The sequence below is a fragment of the Protopterus annectens genome, chromosome 5.part0 (assembly GCF_019279795.1).
Source record: "Protopterus annectens isolate FY-2018-M chromosome 5.part0, PAN1.0, whole genome shotgun sequence".
Classification (NCBI taxonomy): Eukaryota; Metazoa; Chordata; order Ceratodontiformes; family Protopteridae; genus Protopterus; species Protopterus annectens.
The window spans coordinates 1,198,138,347-1,198,165,837 of NC_056735.1; the positions used below are offsets into that span (position 1 = coordinate 1,198,138,347).

The 27,491-nt window shown below is 44.2% G+C and overlaps 1 protein-coding gene across 4 annotated transcripts in view; it reads right to left on the bottom strand.

The window, feature by feature from the left end:
* Positions 1-27,491, bottom strand: part of TFDP2 (transcription factor Dp-2) — a 1,395,463-nt gene that overhangs the window by 365,224 nt on the left and 1,002,748 nt on the right. For all 4 annotated transcript variants that reach the window (XM_044071065.1, XM_044071064.1, XM_044071067.1 and 1 more), the window contains exon 7: positions 1,131-1,199. In XM_044071065.1, the coding sequence (XP_043927000.1) occupies positions 1,131-1,199 (69 nt within the window). The remainder of the gene's footprint in view (positions 1-1,130; positions 1,200-27,491) is intronic.

A 27,491-nucleotide genomic window follows, 5' to 3' on the forward strand; every position in this document is an offset into this window, starting at 1 on the left:
TTTAACAGCCTTGATAAGAGTCTCTTCTGAATACTGATTGAGACACCTCCACCTTTTTTCTCTTCCTGAGATGGTCTTAACGTGTGGGACGTACTATAGCCCTGCACAGCCGGAGTTGCTCTCCGCTATTTTAAACAATGTCTCAATCACTACAAAGACTTCAATGTCATTTAGAGTTAGAAAGGCTTGTAGGGAGTGGAGTTTCTTGTTTAGGGACCCAACATTAATCAGTAACACCTTCATATTTCCTTTACTTGTTTCATTAAGTTGGTGGATTTATCAAACTGGCACTGCCTAAAAAAGAGGCTATGGGGGTGGACAATGTTTTTGCCAATACTCAAAACTCTGGAGGACACAGATGTAGGCAATCCCTGGTGAAGCAGCATGGTCTATCGACCATATCCTCCCAGGCTGACAACTATTGGACCCCCTCTCTGAATGACAACAAAAACTAAGCCAATTATCAAATTATTATATGCACATAAACAACTTTTATAATTTGACAGCAACAATTAGTGACTTCACAATAAAGTTTAATCATAAAACAAGGAGAAACATCTCACACCAACGGTAATGCCAGTATCACTCTCCTACCTCTCTCTTCATGAAGACCCACCGAGCTGCTGATGTGAAAAGATATTCTGTGCTACATTGTTGCATTATCAATGCACAAAATGTGGCCCCAAATAGCACCACAATGCAGGCATTGCAGCATAACATGGCACAGACAAGATTAGGAATTCCTTCTACTATCAAAATATAGTGCTGCACATTTTCAACGGTTTTAATAACAGATTTCTCCCAGTTACATTTTTTTAAGTAATAGACCCCAAGGTGCTCAGAAAAAGATGACTGAAATGACATTAATAAAGTGTGACATGCTCTGCCAGGACAGCAGGTATTTTATTACTATAAAACAATGCTGTTGTTGCTGGAGTGGTAATAAACAAGGTTTACATGATTCAAATGGGATGTTTGAAGGGGAAAGAAAAGTACATTGCAGTAGAACAGCATATTAAAAATCATCAGTAAACATTTACGTTCAGCCACATATTGAAAAACATTTAATTTCTTTGTAATGATTTTAGCATTGCTTTTCAATTTAGTGCAAGTCCAGCTGCCTCATCTACCTGTAGTATTAATTCCTGCAGTTGCGCTCTCTTCTGCTTTATTCGTTCTATTCGTCTCTGCTTCTCCATCTGAAAAAAAAAATGCATCACAGTGTCTCATAGTAAAAACTAATTACCTGCAACCATTAGTAATGATTTACATATAGTAAGCATTTTGCTCCTTTTAAAGAGATGCCAATGCTATTTTACCCCGTTTACTAGTTAGTATTTTCCTGCATTTCCACCATTAGAATTTAACTCTCCTCTTTCAGCTAATGACGAGCTATATTAATATGAAATGCAATGCATCTGGTCTTTCTCACAAAGTGCCTTAAAGTTTTGAGACTTAACTATACAGTCACATCTCTGCAGCACATACAAAGGACTGCATAACACTTACCCACCCCAAGATCACTAAGTGTACAATATGGCACCTTAGCAAGCAATTCTTGTCAGTGAAACCTGCAGAGATGAGCATTATGACTTCATTAAATAGTTCACTTTTGGATACTGCACTAATTTAAAGAAAAAAAAAGAAGTTATGTACTTACCATAACTTTCCATCTGTGTTGTCGATCTTCATTTATCCTTAACGCATGGGACTCAGTTCTGACCCTCTGAACTGGCTCGGCTCTTATAACTGACCGCGAGAAACAAAAACTCTCGAGCTAAGTCCCTACCCAGAATACCTCACTCTAGATTACCGCATATCGAGTTTGTAGCTATAAAGGAAGACCGGAAAGACAGTCTTATTCCAATTGTAGAGGCTATGTCCAAGGTCATATATGAAATAACAGATAACTAGTACTAGAGTTTCTTCCTCCAAGAAGCCTGAAGGAGGGGGAAGGTGGGTGGTGTGTCAAGGATAAATGACCACCACCACCACAGATGGAACATTACGGTAAGTACATAACTTCTTTATCTGATGTTGCCAATCTTCATATATCCTTGATGTATAGGAAAGAATCCCCAACTACCTTAGATTTTGGGAGGTCTTATGGAAGGATATTCCTGAGCATCACAGAGCCAAATGAAGCTCTTCCCTTGGAGACCAGATCCAATTTGTAATGAGTGATAAAGGTATGTGGAGTAGCCCAGGTTGCTGCTGTGCATATTTCATACATGGAAGCCTTTGAATGAAAAACAGAAGTGGCTATCGCTCTAGTAGAATGTGCCCTAACTGGTATAGGTAATTGGACGTTTCCTTACTGTAGAAGAAAGTTATGTATTCCCTTAATCATTTAGATGAAGTAACCTTTGAAACTGGTTTACCCATGGATGGACTAGAAAAGGAGACAAATAACTGGTAAGATATCTTAAAGTCCTTTGTTCTGTGAAGATAGATGTCCACAGGCAATTGCGTTTCTAACAAGCGTAAGCAATATTCTCCCTTGTTATAAAAATTAGGGAAGAAGACTGGTAAATAATGGATTGATCGATGTTAGCTTCAGATACCACCTTAGGAAGAAAGGCTGCATTGGTCCTTAGAGAAACCCTGTCTTTATGAAAAATCAGATAAGGGGGTTTAGAAGATGATCCTTGAATCTCTGAAATTCTTCTGGCAGACGTAATGGCTACCAGAAAAATGGTTTTCTATGAAAGAAACTTCAGATCAGAACTAGCCGTTGGCTGGGACTGGACCAATGGCTGTAAGACCATACTGAGTGATCCCAAGGAACGAGAGGATCCTTATAAGGTGGTTTTAACTTCAAGGTTCCCTTCATAAATACTTTGCACAATCTGTGAGAGATTAATGAGTGTTCTTCGAAATCGTCAAGGAAGTTGGAAATAGCTGGACTTTAATAGTAGGAGAGGAAGCTCCCTTCTCAAAAAGCATAGCTAGAAATTACAATACCTTTTCAACTGGTGCAGAGAAAGGGTCAATACCCTTTCCGTGGGCCCAGAATGAGAATCTTTTCCACTTACTGTTACAAAGTCTCCCATGGAAGGCTTATGGGAAGCCAAAACACTTTTTCGGACTGGAGAGGACAGGTTATCTTGCCTAGTGAGAAACAGAATTGGAGAAGAGATTTCGGAGACCTGGGTGAACCAGTCCCTTTGGACAGGACAGGAAGTATGGATCTGGGTCCACAATCCATGGATGGTGAATTAGGGGAGGCCAAAGAAAAGGAAACCAGATTTGCTGAGGTCAGAAGGGAGCAATGAGGATCACCTTGCTCTTCAACCTGATGGCTTTCTTCAAGAAAGGAGGTATTAGTGGAACTGGGGGAAAGGCATGGAGCAGTCTCGAGGGCCAGTTGTGAAGGAGAGTGTCTCTCTGGGACTCCCCTTGAGGGGGAACTAGAGGAATGTAACTGTCGCACTTGTTGTTCTGGGGAGATGCAAACAGGTAGCAGCAAGGCTGGCCCCAGTGACAGAAAATCTTCTTGGCCACTCTGGGATTGAGAGACCACTCGTGAGGCAGGAGACTGCATCTGCTCAGTTTGTCCACCATCACTTTCAAGCTCCCCGGGATGTTGCTATCAGAAAGCGGCTGGAAGAGATCACCCACTACCAGACTCTGAGAGCTTCTTGACTTGGTTCTGCTCTGTTTGTTGATGTACCAGACTACTGACATACTGTCTGATTGAATCACAACTGCTCCCAGAGGGCGGGCAGCTTGGAAGGCTTGCAAAGCTAAAACCACACCCTCAACTCCAGAACACTGACATGCACATTGTCCTCTATCAGAAAACAAGTGCCTTGGACTGTTCTGCCTAGATAATGCCCCCCACCCCATCTGGGAGGCATTCGTGGTCACTATAGCCTTGGGCTGAAGAGGAACAAAGGGTTGGCCCAGAAGAATTTCCTCTAATTCCATTCACCAGGATAAGTCTTTCTTGTAATGACTGGTGACTCAGTGCCTTCTGTGTGGAGTCTGCATGTCCTCCCCATGGTTGAGTGGGCGTTCGAAAGACATGCGTAAATGGGCGTGCCTTTGCTGAAAGTTGAACGTTGAGCTGGCACCTCGGCGTTCGTGAAAAATCTACTGCCAATCATTAAAAGACCAGAGTTCCGCTGTGGCGACCCCTAACCGGGAAAAGCCGAAAGACAACAACATAATGATTGGTGACTCAGATGTGGAGCATCAGGGAATGACTGAGAATGGACCATTGAGAGGCTAGTAACCACTGCAGAAGTCTCATGCGAAATCTTGCTAGTGGGACTAGCATGATGGCCGCTGCCATGGATCCTAGAGTTTGTAGAACTACTATAGCAGGTACCCTGTTGTTGGAGAGAATAGTCTTCACTTGGGACCTTATCCTTTGCAATCTGTGAGAAGGAAGGGAAGCTATGTAAGAGGTGGTATTTAGATGAGCCCCTATAACCTCCAACTCTCGAGTCTGACTTGGTTGGGATTTTGTGTGATTCAGTGTAACATCTAGATGAAGGCAAGTGTGTAGAATAAAGTCTCTTGACTGCTCTAGTAGATGCCTGGTGGGAGTGGCGATGAGCCAGCCATCTACATATGGAAACTCTAGGAATCTGTGCAGTCTTAAGTAAGCTACTACTACTGCCATACACTTGATGAACACCCTGGGGGCTGTGGTGCGACCAAAGGGCAGAGCTCTGAAATGATAATGACTGGTTCCTAGCTGGAAGAGGAGGAACCTTCTGGAGTGTTTGTCCATGTTTATGTGGTAATAAGCACCCCAGAGGTCTACAGAGCACATCCAATCATCTTTCCCTAACTGAACTGTGACCATCTAGAATTTTGCCTGCTGAACAAACTTGCTCAATAGGCTGAGATCCAAAATTGGTCTCCAGTCCCCTGTCTTTTTTTGGAATTAAAAAGAATCTTGAGTAGAATCCAGGTCCTATTTGGTCTGTTGGGACTTCTTGGACGACTCTTTTTTTCTAGCAGCTTTTGAATTTCCAGAGCTGCCTGATCCCTCTGACTGGGTGGCACATTGGGGATTCTTTTTCCTGTTCATGGGGTGAGAATGAAGGGTAGGGAAATGATCCCTCGCACCTAAGTATCAGCATTTATTTACTGCCAGGCTAGTGGGTGCAAGAACAATCTTTGCCCGACTGCATCCAGAGGCAAGCAATTAGGCTTCCCTTCAGGAGAGTTGGTAGGGTTTCCCTGAGGAAACATCTCTGGAACCCTGATTTTGTAGACCATTTCTGCTGTGAGGCCGGCGTCTTCCATTGGAGCATCCCTCTCTGCCCCGAGAGGAGCCACTGCCACGTATGTCCTAAAAAGGCCCTTGGGATTTCTTCAACCACATTTTCCCACTCCTCTGGTTCCTGGAAAAGGACCGCTGGGGAGCAGAAAAATGTACCCCTCACTGAAGAAGGGGTCTTTACATCTTTTTCACACCTGGTCAAGGTCTCTGACTTTGAGGCCAAACAGGGGTGATCTATCAAAGGGAGCATTGACAAACAAAGATTTAAATGGTTCCACATACTCACACAACAGCATCCAGGCATGCCTCCTTATGGCAATGCCAGAACCCACTCCCCAAGTAGTCCCTTCAGCTGCATGCAAAATGAGCCTCATGGACGAGTTGGAAGTAGACTCCAGGGTGGCCAGCTGGGAGAGGCAACTTTATCTTGTACCTCCTCAGACACGGCTCCTGCAAGGGTATCTGACAGCTCCTTGATCAGATCTCTTTGGAGTCTAGTAAAGTGTGCTATGAAGTTCAAAAATTGTAAGGCGAAGGTCAATGAAGCATAGACCCGCTTATCAAACATGTCCATTACCCCTAGACTCTCAGATAGAAGGATGAACAGTGAAAACTTTCCTCTGCCAGTTCCTTCTTTGTGACTGCTGCAACCACCATGGCATCTACCGCTAACAACTTGGCACAAAACTGTTGGTACTCTGGTGTGGTGATAATTTTGTCCGGTCTCCTGGGGATTGGCTCTACAGAATCAGGGGCCTTCCATGTCTGCTGTGCGATCAACTTAAGATAGTCTGTGGGCAGGGTTACCCAAGAGGTAGATGGGCAAGCACCAAAAGTTTGCAGGTACACAGACTCCTCTGAGGAAGGAACTTTGGGCTTCCAGCCACCCCTCTGTTTTAGTAACACAAGAATGTCTCCAAAAGATATGCCTTCTGGGGTGAACGGGGGGGGGGACCCTCCCCTTCATCGAAGTCTGTATCCTCCGTGACAGATTCCTCTGGGGAATCTAGGTGTTTCCTTTTACACTTCCTCTTCCAGGGCACCTCCTCGGTGGGAACCTCTGTGGAGGAATCGGTAAAGGTAAGCCTGCAACTCTGGTGCATGCTGTCCGGGTGCTGAGGTTGGAGGAAGCTCTGGGCGAAGAGGAGTCCCGGGGAAATGCTCCAAAAGGGAGGGATCTGGTTGCGAACCTGCAAAGGCTAAGGCCCTCTCCATGACCTGAAAGGCAGGCCCCCCAAAGGAAGGGAGCTCAGAACTGGGAAGGACAACTCCAGAAACGTGTTCCCACCCCGCTCCGATGAGAACGCCACTGAATCTGGGAAACAGCCCGCATGTGCAGAGGCTCCAAGAAGCAATGATGGCTCTGAGAAAACTAGAGTCGAACCATACCCTTGGACCTGGCAGTGGAGCTATGATCCCAGGAGTCCTCCGGATCCAAAAGAACCAAAGAACTCAGGGCAGACATTGAAGATGAAGGGATAGACGCTGTCGGTGCCGGGACAGACAGAACCAGGGGGATTGGAGTCATGGTCTCCAAGGCCTCGGGGGAGGTTAAAGGAGTAAAGTCCAGTGGAGTCCTTGGAGAGAAGGTCCCATCTCCAGAAAGTAAGACCCCTAGCCATGAGGAGCTGATCCACCAACCTCACAACATCGACTTCTGTCCGACTCCTGGAGGAACGAATAGAAAGAGCTGACAGGGATTCGGGTGTCTCTATATGAAGGGGCTTGAGAGATGCCCCACAAAGAGATCCACTGAGGGGGAGTACCTAGGCCTGGGTGAGAGAAAGATAGTTCTGGTTCTGAGGATACTAACACCGCGGAAGACACCATGTTTTCGTCCTAGTGCATCCAGGACTTCATCAGAAATAAGAAGTACATTGCAGTCCCTCCTTGCATACTTCCTTCCTAATTACCTGGTGGTGGTAATTAGTCCCAATTAAATAAAATGACAAAAAATTAAAGAAATAGTAAAACATTCATACTGAAATTTCTATAACATTAGTTCAATGAATACAGTACTAATACATTCTGATCAATACATCCCTCAACATCAGTATAAAAATATATAAATGTATATATAAGGTCATGTAATAAATATAATAATTCAGAACAATTGCATATACATCGTATAAACATGGTGTTTTTGCAACGTTAAATAAAACAGATTTTTTTTGCTCCTTTCTACGCTGTGTTGGTGGCTTCGTTCTGCTGGTTCCTAGGCGGTTTATTTTGGATGTTTATTGGTTGTGTTTAAAGCACTATTTTCTTTTAAAACTTAGAAACAAATAACTTTTTTTTTTAAAAACAGGAAAAAAACTACCAGCAATGGTAGGAAAGAACACCGAAGTGTAAAAAGGAGAAGGATACTATTAGAAAAACAGAAAATAGGAAAAATATTAACGGAGTAGGTTAAGAAGACTTAAAGACTTAGGAAAGATTTCTGGAAAAGTTTTACAAAGATTTAAGTAAAAAAGAATTAATTTCACTTAGCTCGAGAGAAAATTTCGGCTGACACGTCTGATGTAGAACCAGATCTGAGGTAATCTAGAGAGAGAGGCATTTTGTGGTTCCTGTGATTTCTTATAAGAGCCGAGCTGGTTCTGAGGGTTGGAACAGAGTCCCATAAGTCAAGCATAAATGAAGACTGACAACATCAGTTCATGATTTTTAATAAGCTATTTATCTTTTCAAACAACTTACTTTTTCCTCACTATGCCAGATGATAGGGCTCAAGAAAAACTTGCCACTTACAGTACATTTGGGCGGACGCTATCACTACAGTTCTTTTAGCCAGTATACATAAAATATCCCTACATTTTCATGGGGGTTGGATTGGCCTGTAAACCCTGAAGATCACAACCAAGTGACTCATATTGTGGAGACAGCTTTAGGCCTAATAACTGCTATTAGCAGGACTGCACAACCATTCATCATTTTTTAGTAAATAGATTACTGTAGGAAAGGATATGTCCTGGGAGGAAATCTGTTTTACCAAGGGTCCTTACTCCCAGTGATGACTAGATTACTTGCACATTTGTTCTATAGACTGTGTTTAACTTCAACTTCAATTTAATTTGAGGGCTTAAAGACCCAAGCATTTAAATCATAAAATAAGAATATAAAGACAGAGACATTATTTCTACTAAGTGCACTCCAAGTAAAACAATACACCTTCATGACAAGCAGACAATAAATATGCAACTGTAACTACAGAAAAAAAAAATCAGACACAATTTTTTAGATTAAATTGAATTATGTCATCAACACCAATAAAGAGGTTCTTAGTGGTCCTGCTCAAAAAAGTTCCAAACTCCTTAGAAAACAGCAGGGTATACTTCTCAACATAATCCAGATTTTTGCCTCATATTTTTGGTCTATTCCTCATAAAAGTTTAGTTTTTCTGGCAATTCACAAAGGACTGAAGTTACTAAATAATGGCAGACATTTGAGCTTCAGACTTCATATCCTTAAAAAAATGCATGTTAACACAAACCCTGTTATTCTGGCAGCTTTCTAGGTTTTAAGAGTAAGTTTTATAATCTGTCCCTGATGTTTGCCCTTAGACCCCCATTAATTTTAGCTTTGCCCAGAATCCTTGCCAAACAGTTTGAGAGGTATGCTTCAGAGGCATCTCCAACATTGCTGCAAAACCAGAACTGAGAATATGAAACCAGCAACAGGATAACAGCAGGTCGTGGTTCAATGAAACGAGCAACACCTAGATCAACCATTGCAGAAAATGAAACCAATGACTACTGGTTGAAGTTCTCACTCTGCTAACTCTGAAAAAGCACTCTAACCTTGTTCTCACTCGGCTGTTTTCAGGCGTCACAACAGTCCCAAAACAGCCCATGACTCAAATACAACAGCAACTAGAAGTAAAATGTCTGGTGTCAAGTTGCCCAAAAATAGCCAAAGCCAACCAAAGCCTCCACCTCCTTAATGCTCAAGTTCAGATAATTTCCCACAAGGTCTTTCCCAATATTCTGGAGTCCAACAAACAGATAAATCCAATCCATGTTACTGACCCACTATAAAATCCGAATGCTGTTTATCCCAAACTCAGGAAGAAAACTCAAGAAACTTACTGGCTTTAGTACACCAGGCAGGGGATCACGTTTACTACAGTCTAAGGAACCTATGTATTCATATGTCAGTACAAACTACCTGCTCTGTGAGATGCTGCAAGACTGCAGTTCAGTGCAACTGAATGGACCATCTTATACTTGCAATTTTATCAAACACGATTCAAGGTACACAGCGCAACGACCTATCTCACAACAGCCAGTGAGTGAACAAAATTATTCAAAATAAGTCCAAAGGCACAAAAAAAACAAACATCCAAAGGCACAAAAAAAAGAAAAAAAAAAAGAAAAGAAATTATGAGGATCAAGCCAAGTGCATCCTAGGCAGCCACACTGCAGCCATCTTATACATAAACAGCACTTTTACAGATGTCAAAATGGAGAAGGGTGCTCTTTATGGTCACAAAATGTCACAGCGAGGGTACTTTGATGATCTATGTTTTTAATGGAAATGAGTGTGTCTCAAGACCTGTACTTACCTGTTTGTAGCTACATGGACAAAGGACACAATGCTGCACTAGACAGCTACATAGCTAGTACATCTGTTAGGAATTTAACAAAACTGTAGAGATCTGAATATGTTCATTTACTGTTACAGTAGTTATAACATTTGGGACTTCTGCTGTAGAAGACTCCTCATCTGGCCTAACCTTCAGTGCTTTTCACTTTTCCATCTCCTGCTGGGAAAATGCTCTCCCAACTGGGGTATCAGTTATTTCTTGTCTCTGTCAGCTTCATTGGTCTGGGCTGAGACCAGAGCACTAGCCACCTAGGTGGCATGTATCCACAAGAATGGCAGTCCACCCAGAAGGAGACCCCTCCCCGGTCCCCCTCTCAATGTACTAGTCCAAATTGGGAAGAGAGCACTGTGCAATGGTAAAGGTGTGTGATTGGGAAACCATCCTAAACCCAGTCAGGCTAAAGGAAGAAACAAAGGGGATGAAAGATGGGAAAACTTACTGCAACAGCGAACACAGTAAGTTCCAAATATGACTGCAATATGTTCTTTTTTATTGTTTACTGATGTGGTACTAACAATACTTGGGATGATTTACATAGCTTATGAACCAGTGGGTGGAAGGTTTTGACAGGATAACTGTTGTAGTAGTCTCTGTAGGACTGCCTCTGCCAAGTCCTTAACTGACCCTGGAGGTAATACTCACGTTACAATGCACAGAGAAAGTATGGACTGATGACTGAGTAGATGCTTCCAACAAGCTCTGACCCCTCTAAGGAAGGTATTAATGGCTGCTGTGGCTCACACACAGTATGCCATGACATGCCCTGGTACAGTCTTACTACGAAGAGAGTAAGTAAAAGAGATGCAATGAATCAGCTATTAAGGGATGGTCTTTTCACAGGCAGGCCTGTTCTCCTTGCCCTTTTCAAAGTCTGTGAATAACTGGTCTGATTTGTTACTTACTGCTTTAATCTTTGCAAGAGTCCAAGATCCCTTTCCCCTTGTTCAGTGGGGTATGGCAGGCACAGGGAGGATAATAGCCTGATTTAGAGCAATGCCTGTCCTTAGTTTGAGCACAAAGGTAGGATTAGAGCAAACAGTTACCCTTCTCCTTGTGGAAGATAAGAAAGAGTTACTTGCATATGAGGGCCTGCAGTTCTGATATATACTCCAGGCAGAGACACTGGTCACTAAAAAGGCAGTTTTTCAAGACAACTATAGTACAGTTGTGTTCCTACCATAAATGTAGATGTTCGAGTGTATTCACTATTGCTGTCATTACACTTGGGTTATCCTGCTGGCAGGCTACCCGCAGTCGGCCTGAATTCCAAAGTCCTGGTCCAGCGTCAGTTGCTGTCGCCTCTTCCCTGACGTCAGTGTGCCAGGGGTATAAAAAATGCAGCCAACGCCATTTTCCTCAGTTTTTCTTGCCCCAGATGTCAGGTGCCCCCAAAAAGGTAGGCTGTAAAAATTATAACCATAAAAAAGCATGCACATAACCTTCATCTACAAGCAAATACACCACATAGGTTGTATAGAATAGATAGGTACAGATAAGTCCCAGCAAAGGAAAAAGGGGGATGGTGGGAGGGTAACCTGGACTGCAACAGTGAATACACTTGAACATCTACATTTATGGTAGGTACACAACTGTACTATGTTCATCGTGTTTCACTGTTGCAGTCATTACACTTGGGTTGAATCCCAAAGCTGAGGTTGGGAGGCTGGGCCTAAATAGAGTTTGGAGTGGATATGAGGCCCTGCAGAACTGCAGTGGCAAAGCCTGCTCTGGATTTAGAGTAGAGAGGTAAATGGTAATGCTTTGTAAAAGTGTGCACTGAAGTCCATGTTGCAGCCTCCAAAATATCCTTGGTTGGTACTCCTCTGAGGAAGGCTGCTGAAGTGGCTGCTGCTCTGGTAGAATGTGGCCTAATGCCCTTGGGCACTGATTTGTCATGTTGTGAATAGCAGAAACGAATGCAGTGGCCTATCCATTTTGAAATAGTCTGCTTTGAAATGGCTTTTCCTTGGGAACCTGCAGCATATGCCACTAAGAGTTGCTCAGTCTTTCTGAAGGCTTTAGTCTTGTCTAAGTAAAAGCGTAGCTGTCTGTGTATGTCCAAAGTATGCAGAAGTCTCTCCCCCCTTATTCTGTGGGTTTAGAAAACAGGTAGGCAAATGTATGGTTTGGTTAAGAGCCACGCTGGACACTACCTTAGGCATAAATGTTGGGTTTGTCCTTAGAGAAACCCTGTCCTGATGGAAAATAATAAAAGGTTCCAAAGCCATTAGTGCTTGTAACTCTGAGACTCTTCTTGCTGAAGTTATTGCTAAGAGAAGAGCGATTTTCCATGACAAGTATTTTATCTCTGCTGTATTGACTGGCTCAAAAGGAGGCAGTGTGAGTTTTTCCAAGACAAAATTGAGGTCCCATGTAGGCATTGGAGCTCTCCTTGAAGGTCTTATGTTTTTGGCCCCTCTAAGAAACTGTCTTAGCAGTGGATGAGAAAAAATAGGTGGGTCCGTATTGTAATGAGCTGAAATGGCAGAGGCATGGATCTTAATTGATGAGAAGGATAGGTCTTTGTGTCCAGCATCTCAGTTAGGTATTGCAAAATCTGTGGAATATTTGGTTCAAACGAGTCAATTCCCTGTGCTTGTTTCCAAGCACAGAATCTCTTCCATTTTTCTGCATAAGATTTTCTGGTGCTGGGCCTACTGGCCTCCAAAAATAACATCCATAACTGCTTTAGAGAGAAGTGTGTTCTGAATGATTACATTATCCGCCATGCAGCCAGATTTAGGGTTCTGAGTTGGCTGTGCAGGATTAGATTGTTCTGTTGGGTCAGCAAATGAGGTATTAAAGGCAATGTCCAGGCTGGGCCTTGAGACAAGCTTTTTAGGATTGGGTACCAGTGCTGGCGTGGCCAGTCTGGGGCAATCAGTAACAATTTTGGCTTCTCTTGTCTGACCTTTAGGAGTACTTTGGAGAGGAGAGGCAGAGGAGGGAAGGCATATACTGTAAGGGATTTCCAGCTGAATGAAAGGGCATCCACTTTCCATGCTTGCTTGTGATAAGTCCGTGTGCAGAATCTCTGTAGCTGGCAGTTGTGAGGGGAGGCGAATAGATCTGTCTGGGCAACCCCATTTCCCTGTTATCATGTTGAAGATTTGTGGATCCAGTTTCCACTCGTGAGGATCCATGAGGTTTCTGCTTAGTTCGTCTGCCAAAGTATTTGTCTTTCCTGGCAGGAATTGTGCTTGCAGATGTACTTGATAAGTCAATGCTGTGTTCCACAAAGTCATGGCTTGCCCACAGAGGGGGTAGGAATGTGTGACCCCTTGCTTATGTACCACACGACTGTAGTATTGTCCGTCTTTATCAATAGTTGTCCTGGATGAAGTAGGTCCTTGAAGGCTGTCAGGGCATTTTGTACAGCTATCATCTCTTTTTGATTGATATGAAGATGCATTTGGTTTGTGGGGCATGTGCCCTGAATACATTTTCCTGCCATTTGTGCCCCCCCAGGCATAATCTGATGCATCTGTTGTTAGTGCCTGCCTGGCAGTGGGTAAGGTGAGTGGCTGTCCCTTGTTGTGGTGACAGGCCTGTGCCCACCATTGAAATTCCTTTTGCAGACAGGGAATGAGAGTAATTACTGTTTCTAGGCTGTGGCAATGTTGAGTCCAAACACTTTTTAGATACCATTGTAGTTTCCTCATATGCAGTCTTGCATATGGAATTAGTAGAATGCAGGATGCCATGTAGCCCAGAGCCTGCAGAATTTTTCTTGCAGATAACTGGGTCTTTGTTGCTATGTCTTTGAAGTAAGAAGTCAGATACCTTTGTTTGTCTGGCGTGAGATAAGCCATCTGGGCAGTTGTATTTAAGCTTGCACCCAGGAATATTATCTCTTGAGAGGGTACTAGTTTTGATTTCTTTTCTTTTACTGTGTACCCTAGGCAAATTAGTAATCTTTTTACAAATGCCAGATGCTGTAGTAGAACATCTTTGTCCTTTTCTTGAATAAGGCAGTCGTCCAAGTAGGGGTATATTTGAATTCCTCTTTGTCTGCAAAATGCAATTACTGGTGCCAGGCATTTTGTGAAGACTCTGGGCGCAGTAGATAAGCCAAAGGGCAGTGCAGAGAATTGGTAGTGCATTGAGCCAGCTATGAATCTGAGGTCTTCTGCAAGACTGTCTTATTGGGGCATGCAAGTATGCCTCTTTGAGGTCCAAAGTTACAAGCCAAGCCTTCTCATCCAGCATGGGCAGAAGCTGCTGTAGAGTCAACATTTTGAATTTTTGGACATCCAGAAAAGTATTTAGAATAGACAGGTCCAGAACTGGTCTCCAGGCTTTGTCCTTTCTTGATACTAAGAAAAGCCTTGAGTAAAATCCTTGTCCCTGCTCTTGTTGTGGCACTGGCTGAATAGCCCCCATGTCCATGAGAGATGAAACTTGTTTTTGTGCCTCTTGCCATTGACTGCGTGGCAGATCTGGCATACCTTTTGCCTTTGGAAGGGTGTGAAAGTGGAACCTGTAGCCCTGAGAGACTAAATTTAAGACCCATTTGTCCTGGGTGATCTTGTGCCAGTTTTGTGAAAAAAGTGCTAGCTTTCCCCCTAAGGGTGCTGCCAAAAAATAAATGCTTGGCATTGGCAGAGGGAAGTCATTGGGTCTGTTTTCTAATAAGGCTGTGATTGTCTTCTCCGCTTTTGGAGGTAGAAGCACCCCATTGTTTGGGCCTGTAATGAGCCCTGGGGCTGTTGCCTGCCTCTAAGGCTTCTGAATCTGCCTCTTTGTGGTCTGTCTGACACTGGAAAGGACCAATTCTTAGAGGGCCAGTTCCTGCTAAATCTGGGTGGCTGTACCTGTAAGAAATCCTTTACTGTCTGCATAGATTTTGCCTTATCCTCCATTTTCTTTAACACCTCCTCTGCCTTAACACCAAACAAAGTATCATGCTGTAATGGAGCATCCAATAATTTTGCTTTATCATGATCAGGCAGATTCTGTTCCTTTAACAAAGCATGCCTTCTAATAACAGAACCTATAACAGCGGCCCTGCACGAGGCCTCCAGTGAATCATAGCCACACTGCAAAGTATGTTTTCCCACTTGTTCAGCTGCATGCAATAAATCCTGCAAATCTTTGTTCTCAGAACATTCAGAATTTGTCAACATTTTTTGTTTTAACAAAGACATTAAGTATTGCTGACATTTGAGCATATGAAACTGACAATTTAAAGCCCTTACAGCCAAGGTAGCAGAAGTGTAAACTCCCCCCCCATCTGTCCAAAGCCCTAGAATCTCTGTCTGAGGGGACAGGGTTTTTGGCAGAAGCAGCCTTGACCCCTATGGGACCCTGTGAGATAGTTTCTGGGTCAGCAGCAGGGTTTTTGTAAAGAAATTTATGGGAGTCTGGGACCCTGTAGTATCTGTCCGGCTTAACAGGGGCAGGAGGTAAAGAGTCTAGAGACAGGCCGGACTCTGAAAAAAATATCATCTACTATGTCTAGAACAGGGGGAATTGCAAGAGGTCTGTGCTGAGGAAGTAAAAGAAAGTCTCTAAGTCTTTTCTTAGAATCGGAATAATCCTGGCTCTCCCAATGGAAACACGTCCTCATGTTATGCAGGGTTTCCCCAAAAGAATAGTCCTCAGGAGGAGGAGCTGAAGGAATAGAATCTTCAGCATCAGAATCTTCATAGGGAGGAACAGATTAACCCTGACCAGAAGAGGAATCAGAGGAAATGGAAACCTGATCAGAGGAATCATATTCAGTGTCTTGCCTGGGCCTCTTATCAGGAGGGGGATGGGAACCCCTGATCAAAGTAATTAGGTCTTCGGCCATTTTGAGCATCTGTTTATTAGGCATAGAAGCTTGTCGTGGAGAATGCTGTACTGGTTTTCTTGTCTTTAAAACTGTTGTAGACTTTGTCTTGGATGCTGAAGTAGGCTTTATATAAAGTTGTGTAGGTCTGAAGACACCCTCAAAAGCCAATGCCTGCTCAGCGGCTCCAGACCCATCTGAGGGATTAATTTCCGAAGGGCCAATACCTTGAGTTTCCAGGGGTCTAGCTGTCTCCACGTGGGAGTCGGAGGTGGCCTGTGGCTCTGAGGTAGCAGGAGTCAGGGGCTGCGAAAGTGCCTCAATGAGCACCGGCGAACCGGCGACTGGCCTAGAAGAGGCTTCATCGTCCATTTTGGACCTCGGATGCTTGTCCTTGTCTTTATCCTTGTGTTTTTTATGAATTCCAGTCGGTTGTTCCAATGGCATTATGTAGTTAAACCTTCTGCCAAAATAATGAAAAGCAAAATCGTACCGACGCTTAATAGTGCGTTGGTTAAATCTAGCACAAAACCGACAACTAGCAACTTCGTGGTCAGGGCCTAGGCAAGGAATACAGTAAGAGTGGAAATCCTTATGAGGTATTTGCTTCCCACAAGAAATATAATTGTTAATTTTTTCTGACATCGGTCTGGAGCAAGAAAAAAGTTTCCCCAATGGGGTACTTAGCTTTATTGAAGACTTCGGATCTGAAATTCTATTTCAAAAATCTCAGGAGTCAGCCGACCGGCACTTGCAAACTGCTTTTGCTTCGGGCACCACGCGGCAAGAAAGACTGAGGAAAATGGCGTCAGCTGCATCTTTTATACCCCTGGCGCACTGACGTCAGGGAAGAGGCGACAGCAACCGACGCCGGACCACGACTTTGGAATTCAGGCCGACTGCGGGTAGCCTGCCAGCAGGATAACCCAAGTGTAATGACTGCAACAGTGAAACACGATGAACATCTGAGGGGTGCAGCAGTTGCTGGCTCAAAAAGCAGCTAAGTTTGGGAGAACAATTACATTTCTTGGGGGGGGGGGTTGAAATGAAAGACTCCTTGAAGAAATTTCTCTAATCTTAACCAGGAATGAAAGTGGAGGATTCCAAGACAGGCAGGCAGAAACTACAGACTCATGTACCTTCAGTGAGGCATAGGACAATCCAAATTTGAAAAGGTCTGACATGTACTCGAGGACCAGGACACTAAAGACCTCTTTCTGGCATCAAAAGGAGAATCTTTTTTATACTGCTAGGCATGATTGCCTTGGAAAACGTGCTTAAAGGGGATGACAGCTAGATTTTCAAAGATGTCAGCCTTATGACCTTAAGACTGGGATGTATGAGTGACCCTTTGTTCTGGGTCAAGAGGTCCACGTTGATACAGTGGAACAGGCTTCATCCTTACCATAAGCAATAGGAGAAAGAAACAATGCCATCTTGGTTAAAAGGGTGCTATGACTAGCACTTTTGTCCTTTCCTCTCTTATCTTCTGTATTGCTCTGAAAAGAAGAGGGATGGCAGGAAAAGCAGAGAAAAATATTCACCCAAATGACTGAGGAAGCATCTGTTACCCAGACCCAATTGCTTGGTGTCTTGTTGCAAAACCAGTTTTACTGTTTGTTTTCTGGAAAAGCAAAAACATCTACTTCAGGCACACCCACCTGTGGGCTACATCCAAAAACACATACCTAATTCAATATCCACTTGTGAGGCCCCACCTCTGCTCTGCCCAACTTGTCTGCCAGGACATTCTCCTTGAGTGGAATGTAAGATGCCCTGAGAGACAACCCTGACTCCTAGGCCAGGTACCATGGCTCCACAGCCAGCCACATAACAGAGACTGCTGAGGTCCCTGCTGCTTGTTCATGTACCACATGACTGCATTGCTGTCTGTGAGTACAAACAGGGTCCCTGACTGTCCGGTCTGTCTGAACTACAGCCTTCTTCCCGTTGATGCTGATGCACTTTTCGCTGAGTTTTGTACAAAGTCATTTGGATCCTCAGTTTTCCAGACTGTACCCCCCCTCCAAGCTATGTATGCAGAATCGACAGCAAGTGTTGGGAGTATCCATGCCTGGAATAAATGGGAGAATAAACGGGAGTTCCTGAAAAAAGTTTATATGTTCTTTCTGACATTAGGAGAATAAAGCAGTGCAGGGAGTGGGCATGTATGCACCGACTGTTCTGTACTTATTGCTGCAGCTTTTTCATGTGAAGTCTTTCCAGGAACACTATCAGGATAGAGGATGCCATGTACCCAATGTCCTCAGGCTCCCTCTGGAAGTAATTTGATTCCACTGTTGTATGGAAGTGAAATATGTGGTCACAAACAGCCCTTCTGCAAAAGGAAGAACTGATCTTTTTTGATGATATTCAGAAGGGCTCCCAGGAATTGGACTTACTGGGAAGGAATAGTTGTGATTTGGGCAGATTCTGAGTCAGCATCTCTGAGTCTGGAAGTACAGCAGGAAGAACTGCACAGAAGTGAATAAGGATGTCCTTGTTTCTGTAATATGCAACTATTAAAACCAGCTACTCTAACACCATGGGTGCAGTAGCTATCCTTTCTGTGAGTACATGGATCTTTCAAAACTATGGTGACCATAAAAGCATGAGGAAACAGGACAGGTAATAGTCACATAATGGTTGGCATTTTTAACTCTGGCACTTACAGAAATGTGCTTTGCATTCAGAAGTTTATAAAAGCTATCTATATGGCCCCCTGCCACAGAAGTTGCATAGTAGAGGTTTGACACGATTAAATGTTTTTGCTCCTTGAATACTTGAGAAATGTCTGCAGAAATACAGTTGTGTAGTCAACTTACCAAAACTGTAGATATTCGAGTATGGAAGAACACGCTGGAGGGTAGAAAATAGAGAGAGAAATATAGATAGAAGGAAAGGGAGAAAAAACCCAAAACCACTCACACACCCAAAAAATATCGCTAAGAGCTCAGACCACGATGCGTAGCTTACAGGCTGCAAACGAAATCTGGGGGGAGGAAGGAGACAGGGGTATTATGGGTAAGGGGAGAAGCTTTGAACTCGGATCAGATGCTGGATATGCAACCAAGTCGGATCTGATACAGATCAGTAACCCACAGGTTGAAGACCAAATAAAGACAACTACTTCAGATAATCTTTTTTTTTGTGGGGTGCAATACCTCATGCACACTGGCACAAACAAATATACCTACTCAAAGGTCATGCAACAGTGGAGAAAAGGGAATTTTCCACTGATGGACAAAATGCTTTCAGTGAAATATTTCTGATGAAATGGCAGTCACCAAAACTACTGATCTACTAACAGTCTCCCTAATGGCCAATGGCACCTTCATAAGGAAAGTACAGTTGTGTACACTTACCATAAATGTAGATGTTCGAGTGTATTCACTGTTGCAGTCATCACACACGGGTTATCTGCCTGCAGGAAAGCCCTGTCGGCCCGAATACCAGAGTCTTGTGATTTCTGTGTCGGATGCTGTCGCCTCTTACATGACGTCAGGTCGTCAGGGGTATAAAACATGCAGCCGATGCCATTACATCAGTTTTTCTTGCCCCAGATGTCAGGAGCCCTCAAAATAGGAAGCAATTAAATGGTGTGGAACACCTCCAGTAAAAAGTAGATACCATAGCCATAAGATATGGCCAAAAAAGCGTAAAGGTAGAAAGCATAGAGAAGTGAGGGGGCTGGAACAGTGAATACACTTGAACATCTACATTTATGGTAAGTGTACACAACTGTACTATGTTCTTTGTGTTTCACTGTTGCAGTTGCTGAGGAAGGGTGGAGGCAGTCAAGAAATATTAGGGCTGGCTAGCAGGCCTTGTAAGACTGCTGTGACAAATCTAGCTCTGGATTTAGAAAAGACAGGTAAGTGGTAATGCTTGGTGAAGGTGTGTAGAGAAAGTACAGTTGTGTACACTTACCATAAATGTAGATGTTCGAGTGTATTCACTGTTGCAGTCATTACATTTGGGTTATCCTGCTGGCAGGTTGCCCTCAGTCGGCCTGAATTCCAAAGTCTTGGGTCCTGCGTTGGCTGCTGTCGTCTCTTCCCTGATGTAAGGTCATCAGGGGTATAAAAATGCAGCCGACATCATTTTATTCAGTTTTTCTTGCCCCAGATGTCAGGTGCCCCCAAAAGGGTAGGCTAAAATTATGTAAATAACACACACATGAACCAAAATAAGCTTTACCTTCATCTATAAGCAAACACACCACCTAGGTTGTATAGATTAGAGAAATAAAGATAAGTTCCAGCAAAAGTAAGGGGGATGGCAGGTGGGTAACCTGGACTGCAACAGTGAATACACTCGAACATCTACATTTATGGTAAGTGTACACAACTGTACTATGTTCTTCATGTTTCACTGTTGCAGTCATTACATTTGGGTTGAGTCCCAAAGCTATGGTTGGGGGGCTGGAGCTAAACAGCAATAGGAGCTGCTATGAGGCCCTGCTGAACTGCAGTGGCAAAGCCTGCCCTGGATTTAGAGTAAAGAGGCAGATTGTAATGTTTTGTAAAGGTATGCACTGAACTCCAAGTAGCAGCCTCTAAAATGTCTTTGGTTGGTACTCCCCTGAGAAAGGCTGCAGAAGTGGCTACAGCTCTGGTTGAATGTGGCCTAATGCCCTTAGGCACTGGTTTGCCATGTTGTGAGTAGCAGAAACAAATGCAGTGACCTATCCACTTTGAAATAGTCTGCTTGGAGATTGTCCTTCCTTGTGATGCTGTGGCATATGCCACTAGTAATTGTTCTGTCTTTCTGAAAACTTTAGTTTTGTCCAAGTAGAATCTAAGTTATCTGTGCATGTCCAAAGAATGTTGAATTTTCTCCCCCTTGTTCTCTGGATTTGGATAAAAAGTTGGCAAATGAATAGTTTGGTTAAGGGCTACACTGGATACCACCTTAGGCATAAATGTAGGGTTTGTTCTCAGACAGACCCTGTCTGGATAAAAAATGATAAAGGGTTCCACAGCCATGAGAGCCTGTAGCTCTGAAACTCGTCTTGCAGAAGTTATTGCTAGGAGCAGAGCTGTTTTACAAGATAAGAACTTGATATCTGCAGTAGCAGCTGGCTCAAAAGGAGGTAAGGTGAGTTTTTCCAAGACATAATTGAGGTCCCATGCAGGTGTTGGCGTTCTCCTTGGAGGCCTTAAGTTTTTGGCTCCTCTGAGGTACTGCCTTAATAAAGGATGAGAAAAGAGTGGTGGCTCTGTATTGTAATGAGCCAAAATTGCAGAGGCATGTATTTTAATTGATAAAAAAAGATAGGCCTTTGTCCAGCATCTCAGTTAAGTATTGCAAAATCTGAGGAATATTTGGGACAGCTGTATCAGTTCCTTGAGCTTGGTTCCAAGCACAAAATCTCTTCCATTTCCCAGCATAGGATTTTCTAGTACTAGGCCTTGTGGCTTCTAAAATGACATCCATCACAGCTTTACTGATAGGTGTGGTTTTGTATGGCTACATTATCCGCCATGCTGCCAGGTTTAGGGTCCTGAGTTGGCTGTGCAGAATCTGTTTTGCTGGGACAGTAGATGAGGTATATGAGGTAAGGTCCAGGCCGGGCATTGGGACAAGTTCCTTAAGATCGGATACCAGTACTGGCGTGGCCAGTCTGGGGCAATCAGAATCATTTTTGGTTTCTCCTGCCTGACCTTTAGGATTATCTTGCGGAGGAGAGGCAGTGGAGGAAAGGCATATACTGATAGGTTTGTCCAGTTGAAAGATAAGGCGTCCACTTTCCAAGCTTGTCTGTGATAAGTCCTTGTGCAGAATCTTTTTAGTTGATTGTTTTGAGGGGAGGCAAATAGATCCATGTCCGGGCATCCCCATTTCTTTCTTATCATGCTGAAGACTTGTGGATCCAGGTGCCACTTGTGGGGATCCATGAGGTTTCTGCTTAGTTCGTCTGCCAGAGTATTTTCCTTTCCTGGCAGGAATTGTGCCTGCAGATGAACTTGGTAAGTCAATGCTGTGTCCCATAAAGCCATGGCTTGTCTGCACAGGGGATAGGAATGAGTTCCCCCCTGCTTGTTTATGTACCACATGACCATGGTGTTGTCTGTCTTTATTAGTAGTTGTCCCGGATGAAGTAGGTCCTTGAAGGCTGTCAGGGCTTTTTGAACAGCTAGCATCTCTTTTTGATTGATATGTAGATGCTTTTGGTTTGTGGACCAAGTACCCTGAATGCCTCTTCCTGTCATGTGTGCCCCCCCCCCCCCCGGCATAATCTGAAGTGAGAATGGCTGTCCCTTGTTTTGGTGACAAGCCTTTGTCCACCATCGAAACTGCTGTTGCAGGCAGGGAATTAGAGTAATCATTGTTTCCAGACTGTGGCAATGTTGTGTCCAGACACTTTTTAGGTACCACTGAATTTTCCTCATATGCAGTCTTGCATATGGAATTAGTAAGATGCAGGATGCCATGAAGCCCAAAGCCTGCAGAATTTTTATTGCAGATAACTGGGCCTTTGTTGCCATTTCCATGAAATAGGTAGTCAGTTGCCTTTGTTTGTCTGGAGTGAGATAAGCCATCTGGGCAGTTGTATTTAAGCTTGCACCCAGGAATATTATCTCTTGAGAGGGTACTAGTTTTGATTTATTTTTGTTGACTGTGTACCCTAGGCATGTTAAAAGTCTTATCACAAACGTCAGATGCTGTAGTAGAATGTCCTTGTTCTCTGCTTGTATGAGGCAGTCATCCAAGTAAGGATATATCTGTATTCCTCTTTGTCTGCAGTAAGCAATTACTGGTGCCAGGCACTTTGTGAAGACCCTGGGCACAGTAGATAAGCCAAAGGGCAGTGCAGAGAATTGGTAATGCTTTGAGCCAGCCTTGAATCTGAGGTATCTTCTGCATGATTGTCTGATTGGGGCATGCAGGTATGCCTCTTTTAGGTCTAAAGTCACGAGCCAAGCGTTGCTGCCCAGCATGGGCAGTAGCTGCTGTAAGGTCAACATCTTGAATTCTGGTACATCCAGGAAAGTGTTTAGAATAGATAGGTCCAGTATTGGTCTCCATGTTTTGTCCTTTCTGGGTAACAAGAACAGTCGAGTAAAATCCTTGTCCCTGCTCTTGCTGTGGCACTTGTTGAATCGCCCTCATGTCCATGAGAGCTGCGACTTGTTTATGAGCCTCTGCCCATTGATTTTTTGGCAGGTCTGGCCAACCGTTTGCCCTTGGCAGGGTATGGAAATTAAACTTGTAGCCTTGTGACACTATGTCTAGAACCCATTTGTCCTGGGTTATAATGTGCCAATTTTGAGAAAAAAGTGCTAGTTTCCCCCCTAAGGGTGCTGCCAGAAGATAAGGGCTTGGTGAAGGCAGGGGGAGGTCATTGGGACTGTTTCCTGTATGATTGTGCTTTGGAGGTAGAAGCACTCCACTGCTTAGACCTGTAGGATCCTTGCGGCTGTGATCTGCCTCTAGGGCATCTGGATCTGCCCCTTTGAGGTCTGTCTGAGACTGGAAAGGACCAATTCTTTGTAGGCCAGTGTCTGCTAAATCTAGGTGGCTGTACCTGAAGAAATCCTTGACCGTTTGCATAGATTTAGCTTTGTCCTCCATTTTTTTTTAACACCTCTTCTGCCTTAACACCAAACAAGGTATGCTGTAAAGGAGCATCTAATAATTTTGCTTTAACATGGTCAGGCAGAGTTTGTTCCTTTAACCAAGCATGCCTCCTAATGACAGAACCCGTAACAGCGGCCCTGAAGGAGGCCTCCAGAGAATCAAACCCACACTGCAAAGTATGCTTTCCAACTTGTTCAGCTGCATGCAATAAATCCTGCATTTCTTTGTTTTCTGCACATTCAGAATTTGCCATCATTTTCTGTTTAAGCAGTATCATGATATATTGCTGATATTTGAGCATATGAAACTGGCAATTTAAGGCCTTTATAGCCAAAGTAGCAGATGTGTAAATCTTTTTTCCCCATCTATCCAGTGCCCTAGAATCCCTGTCAGAGGGGGTAGGGTTTTTTGCAGTAGAAGCCTTGACCCCTGTTGGACCCTGAGAAATAGTTTCTGGGTCTGCAATAGGGTTTTTGAAATGGAATTTAAGAAAGTCAGGAACATGTAGTATCTGTCCGGCTTAACAGGAGATGGAGGTAAAGAGTCAGGTGTCAGACTAGACTCCGAGAACACATCATCTACAATGTCCAACACAGGTGGAATAGCTAGAGGCCTGTGTTGAGGTAGTAAAAGGAAGTCTCTGAGCCTTTTCTTAGATTCTGAAAAATCTTGGCGCTCCCAGTGGAAGTGCTCCCTCATGGTATGCAAGGTTTCCCCAAAAGAGTAGTCCTCAGGAGGAGAAGCTGAAGGAATTGATTCTTCAGCATCAGAATCCTCATAGGGGGAAAATAATATTCCTGATCAGAAGAGGAATCAGAAGAAATGGAAACCTGATCTGAAGATTCATAGTCTGTCTCTTGCCTAGGCCTCTTATCAGGAGGGGGATGGGAACCCCTGATCAAGGTAATTAAGTCTTCGGCCATTTTGAGCATCTGTTTTTTGGTCATGGAGGCCTGTTCTTGTGGCTGGTGAACTTGTTTCTTTGCCTTTAAAGGTGTCTTACTCTTTGAAGTCGGTTTAGTATATAATTGTTTAGGTCTGAATACACACTCAGAAGTCGATGCCTGCTCAGCGGCTCCGGACCCATCTGAGGTAATAATCTCCGAGGCTCCAGTACCTTGAGTTTCCAGCGGCCTGGCTGACTCCATGTGGGAGTCGGTAGCAGCCTGCAACTCTAAAGTAGCGGGCGTCAGGGGCTGCGAAAGCGCCTCACCGAGAACCGGCGACTTGCTTAGGGGAAGCTTCGTCGTCAGTTTTGGACCTCGGTTGCCTGTCTTTTTCTTTGCGTTTTTTATGAAGTCCGGTAGTCGGATGGCTATCCAGTGATATTGTATAATTAAATCTTCGCCCAAAATAGCTTAATGCAAAATTGTACCGACGCTTAATAGTGCGTTGGTTAAATCTAGCACAAAACAGACAACTAGCAACGTCGTGGTCAGGGCCTAGGCAAGGAATACAGTAAGAATGAAAGTCCTTATGAGGTATTTGCTTCCCACAAGAAATACAATTATTAACGTTTTCTGACATCGGCCTGGAGCAAGAAAAAAAGTTTCCCCAACGGGGTACTTAGCTTTTAATGAAGACTTCGGATCTGAAACTCGAACATGAAAATCTCAGGAGTCAGCCGACCGGCACTTGCGAACTGCTTCTGCTTCGGGCACAGTGCGGCAAGACAGACTGAATAAAATGGCGTCGTCTGCATTTTTTTATACCCCTGACGACCTGACATCAGGAAAGAGGTGACAGCAGCCGACGCAGGACCCAAGACTTTGGAATTCAGGCCGACTGAGGGCAACCTGCCAGCAGGATAACCCAAATGTAATGACTGCAACAGTGAAACACGAAGAACATCTCCAGGTTGCAGCTTCCAGGATGTCCCTGGTAGGGACTCCCCTGAGAAATGCTGTAGAAGTTGAGGTAGCCCTAGTGGAATGAGTTTTGTAGCAGAAATGGATGCAGTGTGCTATCCATTTGGAAATGGCTTGCTTTGAAATGGCCTTGCCCTCTGCCCCTGTAGCAAAGCTGACTAGCAGCTGGTCAGTTTTTCTGAAAGGCTTAGTCCTGTCAAGGTAGAACCTGAGCTGTCCGTGCATGTCCAAGGAGTGCAGGATCCTTTCCCCTTTATTCTGAGGATTAGGGAAGAAGGTTGGTAAATGGACGGATAGGTTTAAAGCCACAGTGGATACCACTCTGGGCATAAATGATGGGTTAGTCCTGAGGGAAACCCTGTCCTCATGGAAAATAATGAAGGGTTCCACAGCCATAACAGCCTGCAACTCAGACACTTTTCTTGCTGAAGTGATGGCTAGAAGTAAGGCTGTTTTCCGAGAGAGGAATTTTAACTCTACTGTAGCAGCAGGCTCAAAAGGCAGAAGCGTGAGCTTCTCTAGTACAAAGTTAAGGTCCCAGGCAGGAGTGGGAGGTCTCCTCCGGGTCTTAAATTGTTAGCGCCTCTCAGGAACTGTTTGATCAGAGGGCGAGAGAAGAGGGGTGGGCTCAGTATTGTAATGGGCTGAGATGACAGAGGCATGAATCTTAATTGTTGAGAAGGATAGGCCTTTGTGGAGCAGCTCTGTTAGGTAATCTAGGATTTGACGTAAGGTGGGCACGGCCTATATCCTTTCTTTGAGACTGGCTCCAAGAACATATCTTTTCCACTTTTCTGAATAGGATTTCCTAGTACTAGGCCTCCTGGCCTCAAGGATGACAGCCAGCACCTGTTTGCTGAGGGTTGCTGGTGGTGTATTCAGGGAATAAGCCAGGCTACAAGGTTCAGGGTTTGCGGCTGAGGATGCAAAATCTGTCCCTCCTGCTGGGAGAGCAGAAAGGGGGTCTGATGTAGGTGCCAGGGTGGCACTGCTGTCAGACTGCGTAGGAGTGGGTACCAATGCTGGCGTGGCCAGTCTGGTGCAATAAGGATTGTCCTTGGCCTGCCCTGTTTGATCTTGAATTGTACTTTTAAGAAGAGGGGCAGAGGGGGAAAGGCATAGATTGAGAGGTTTTCCCATGTAAAGGATAGGGCATCCACTTTCCATGCTTGGCTGTGGGGATTTCTGGTGCAGAATTTGCTCAACTGATGGTTTTGGGGGGAAGCAAAGGGGTTCACCTCTGCTGTCACCCACCTGTGGATTACAAGTTTGAATGAGTTGGGTTCCAATTTCCACTTGTGTGGGATCCAGAAGATTTCTGCTTAAGTTGTCTGCCAGTGAATTCCATTTGCCTGGCAGGAATTGCGCTTGCAGGTGCACTTGACTGCTCAAGGCTGTGTTCCACAGGGCCATGGCTAACCTGCAGAGTGGGTAGGAATGAGTTCCCCCCTGCTTATGTACCACACAACAGTGGTGTTGTCTGTCTTTACCAAGAGTTGTCCTGGAAGGATAAGGTATATGAAGACTGTCAGTGCATTCTGTACAGCTAACATTTCTTTTTGATTGATACGCAGGTGAATTTGTCCTGGGCTCCATTTGCCTTGAATGCATTTGCCTGCCATGTCAGCCCCCCCCCCCCCCCCCATGCATAGTCTGATGCATCTGTTGTCAGGGTTTGGGTGGCGGGGAGGTTGAGTGAAAGGGAGTCCCTTGTTGTGATTGCAAGCCTCTGCCCACCAAAGGAACTCTGTCCTTAGACAAGGAATGATAGGAATCCGTGTTCCCAGGTCCTGAGAATGTTGACACCAGAGACTTTTTAAGTACCACTGAAGTTTCCTCACATGCAACCTTGCATATGGAATTAGCAGAATGCATGAGGCCATGAACCCTAGGGCTTGCAGTATTTTTCTTGCAGATAGCTGGGTTTAGGTGGACAGCTGTTTGAAGTAATTTGTCAAATAAACCTGCTTTTCTGGAGTGAGGAATGGCATCTGGGAAGCTGTGTTCAAGCTTGCTCCCAGGAATACAATCTTTTGGCTGGGGTACCAGATGTGATTTATTTTTGTTGATGGTATGCCCCAGAGAAGTCAGGAGTCTCTTTACAAATGTCAGGTACTAAAGTAGCAATTCCTGACTGTCCACCTGAATCAGGCAGTCGTCCAAATATGTGTATATCTGAATATTTCTCTGCCTGCAGTATGCAATGGCTGGAGCCAGCACTTTGTGAATACCCTGGCTGCAGTATATAAGCCAAAATGAAGTGCAGAGAACTGATAGTGCATAGAGCCTGCCCTGAAATGTAGATATTTCCTGCAAGATTCCCTTATGGGGATGTGCAGATGAGCTTCTTTTAAGTCTAGGGTGACCAGCCAGGAGTCCTTGGCTAGCATAGGAAGCAGCTGTTGGTGTGTAAGCATTTTG